Here is a 2,815-nt window from a genome sequence, read left to right as displayed (position 1 = left end):
GGAGGGGGCGCGGGGAGGAGCCCCCCCTTCCTCGGGGGGCTGCGGTGCTGAGCCCCGCGCTCTTGGGGTGCCCCAAATGCCAGCCCGGCTCTGGCTGCCCCCTCCCCGGGGCAGGGGGAGAGGGTCAAACCCTCCCGGGGGTCGCGGTGGCGGATCCGGGGGCAGGGGGCGGTGGGAGCCCCCCGGGGGTCGCGGTGCCAAACCCCGGTAAGAGCGAGCAGGGCACCCCCGGTGCCCGGTCCGGGGGCGGATGGAGCGGCCCCCTCCCCACCCCGGGGGTCGCGGTGTCCGGTGGGGGCAGAGGGAGCGAGAAGCCCCCCGGACATGCCGGTGGGCGCTGCGGGGGCGGGAGGAGCGGGGCAGCCCCGCGGGGGTCCCGGGAGCGCTCGGGGCAGCGGCTGCGGCGGTGGCGGCGCTCGGCGGGCCCGGTGCGGTGTTGCAGTGCGGGACACTGCGGCGGCAGCCCCGGGGCTGCGGGACTCCGGTGCCCGGGCGAGGACAGCGCAGCGCGGGGGGAGCCCCGATCTTGCCCCCATAACCAGCGACCCCCGCCCGTCGCGTCCCTCCCGGTGCCGGGGGTCCCGTCCCGGTGTCCCGCAGCGGAGGGAGCGGCGGCCGCAGCCCCGCACTCACCGTGTGCCCGGTGCCGGCCCGCGGGAGCGCGCGGGTGCCGCCGGTACCTCCTCCGGTACCTCCTCCGGTACCTCCTCCGGTACCTCCTCCGGTACCTCCTCCGGTACCGCCGGTGCGGCTCCGCGCAGGGGGCGACACCGGGAGCTCGGCCCGGCCCTGCCCCGGCTCCCGGCGCTGCGCAGGGCCGGCTGCTCGCCAAGGTCACCGGCCCGCCCGGTGTGTCCCGGTGTCCCCTGGAGCCCCCCGCAGCCCCCCGGGACCCCCGGGCCGGGAACGCGCGGGGCACGAGGGGTCGGGTCCGGTAAATCCCCACAAGGGCGGCTGCGCCCACCCCAAAAACCCCGGCACCAACCCCCCCACGCGTGCCCACCCCCAAATTCTCCCGCACCCCGAGCCCACCCGCAGCCGCTCCTGCACCCCCAGCCCCCCGCGGACACCCCGGTACCCACAGGGACCCTCGGCCGGCCGCCCCCTGCCCCACAAAGTGCCCGGGGGTGCTGCGGGGACAATCCCGGTGTCACGGGGGGACCTCGCTGGGCAGAGCGGGGATGCGGGCTCGGGGTGAACCTGGGCTCCTTTATTTTGTGACCCTGGCGCTGTCCCCACCCCAGAACCGGGACCGGGACCCCCGGGACCCAGCGGGACCCCCGGGAGGGACCGCGGCTCCTGAGTCCCCCCAGCAGAGACACCAGGGCAGGGCCGGGGCTGCAGCGATGTCCCCGCGGAGCATCCCGGGGTCCCCACAGCTTTTGGGGGAGCGGAGCATCCCTGGGGACACCCCTGGGGACACCCTGGGGACACCACTGGGGACACCCCTGGGCACCTCTGGGGACACCCTGGGGACACCACTGGGGACACTTCTGGGGACACCACTGGGCACCTCTGGGGACACTTCTGGGGACAGAGCTCTGAGCGGGGCGAGAGACACCGGGTGGGATCCGCCGGGGTGGGGACAACGGGACCGGGGTGGTGACAGCAGGACCCGGGTGGTGACAGCAGCCCCGGGGTGGTGACAGCAGCCCAGAGGGGACAGCAGGACATGTCACAGGTATTTCTTGTGGCGGGCCGTGCCGGGGGCAGCGGGGAGGAGGAGGAAGAAGGCCGGGGAGCGCAGGCAGCGCAGCGCCAGGAGCTGCGGGCCCAGCGCGTACAGGATGTTGGAGAGCAGGAAAATCCACAGGACCTCGTCGGGGGTCTGGTACGGGAACGGCGTGCGGGAGTGCAGCGAGGAGCCCACGTGTGCGAACTGAGCCTGCGGACACCGGCACGGCCCGCGGGCGTGAGCGGCCCCAAAACCCCGCACCTAAAACCCCGAGCCCAAAGGGGCAAAATCCCGGACCTAAAACCCCGAGCCCAAAGGGGCAAAATCCCGGACCTAAAACCCCGAGCCCAAAGGGGCAAAACCCCGGACCTAAGACCCCGGACCTAAAACCCGGATCCCCAAGGGGGAAAAACCCCGGACCTAAGACCCCGACCCCAAAGGGGGAAAAATCCCGGACCTAAAACCCCGAGCCCAAAGGGGGAAAAATCCCGGACCTAAAACCCCGCACCTAAAACCCCGACCCCAACGGGCACAGTGCCTTGGCCCTAAAAGGTGTAAATCCCTCACCCCAAAGGGCGAAAACTCCCAGACCCAAAAGCCCCGGCCCCAAAGGGAGCAAAACCTCGCCCCTAAAAGGTGCAAAACCCGTCCCCCCAAAGGGCTCAAACCCCGGTCCTAAAAGGTACAAAACCCTGGCCCCAAAGGGCACAAACCTCTGGATCTAAAAGCCCCGACCCTAAAGGATGCAGTCCCTTGGCCCTAAAAGGTAAAAAACCCCGGCCCCAAGGGGCTCAAACCCCGGCCCTAAAAGGTAAAAAATCCCGGCCCCAAAGGGCACAAACCCCTGACTCCAAGGGGTGCAAACCCTCCACCCCAAAGGGTGCAAAACCCCGGTCCTAAAAGGTGCAAACCCCGGCCTCAGAGGGCGCAGTCCCTTGGCCCTAAAAGGTGCAAAACCCCGGTCCCAAAAGGTGCAAACCCCGGCTCAAAAGGGGTTTTTTCATCCTATCTATAGCCCCGTGTCTCCCTCCTTCCCATTCATGTCCCACTAATGCCGGGGTCTGTCCAAATCCACCGAGGCTGAAGCAATTATCCGCCAACCGAGCTGCTCCACTTGGCCGCGGCTCTGCCCCCCAAATC

General features: G+C 70.1%; 2 protein-coding genes across 2 annotated transcripts in view; both read right to left on the bottom strand.

Moving 5' to 3' along the window:
* HAPLN4 (hyaluronan and proteoglycan link protein 4) overlaps positions 1-816 on the bottom strand; it is a 7,809-nt gene extending 6,993 nt beyond the window's left edge. Inside the window, exon 1 of the mRNA XM_033511527.1 lies at positions 634-816. The gene's annotated coding sequence lies outside the window, so the exon portion shown is untranslated. The remainder of the gene's footprint in view (positions 1-633) is intronic.
* Positions 817-1,189: 373 nt separating this feature from the next.
* TM6SF2 (transmembrane 6 superfamily member 2) overlaps positions 1,190-2,815 on the bottom strand; it is a gene marked incomplete at its 5' end in the record, with an annotated part of 3,563 nt that continues 1,937 nt past the window's right edge. The window contains one exon of the mRNA XM_015616015.3: positions 1,190-1,896. Within this exon, the coding sequence (XP_015471501.3) occupies positions 1,676-1,896 (221 nt within the window). The remainder of the gene's footprint in view (positions 1,897-2,815) is intronic.

This window comes from Parus major, unplaced genomic scaffold (assembly GCF_001522545.3).
Source record: "Parus major isolate Abel unplaced genomic scaffold, Parus_major1.1 Scaffold325, whole genome shotgun sequence".
Lineage (NCBI taxonomy): Eukaryota > Metazoa > Chordata > Aves > Passeriformes > Paridae > Parus > Parus major.
The sequence above is the reverse complement of the archived record's forward strand: the minus strand, read 5'-3'. Positions and strand labels throughout refer to the sequence as shown.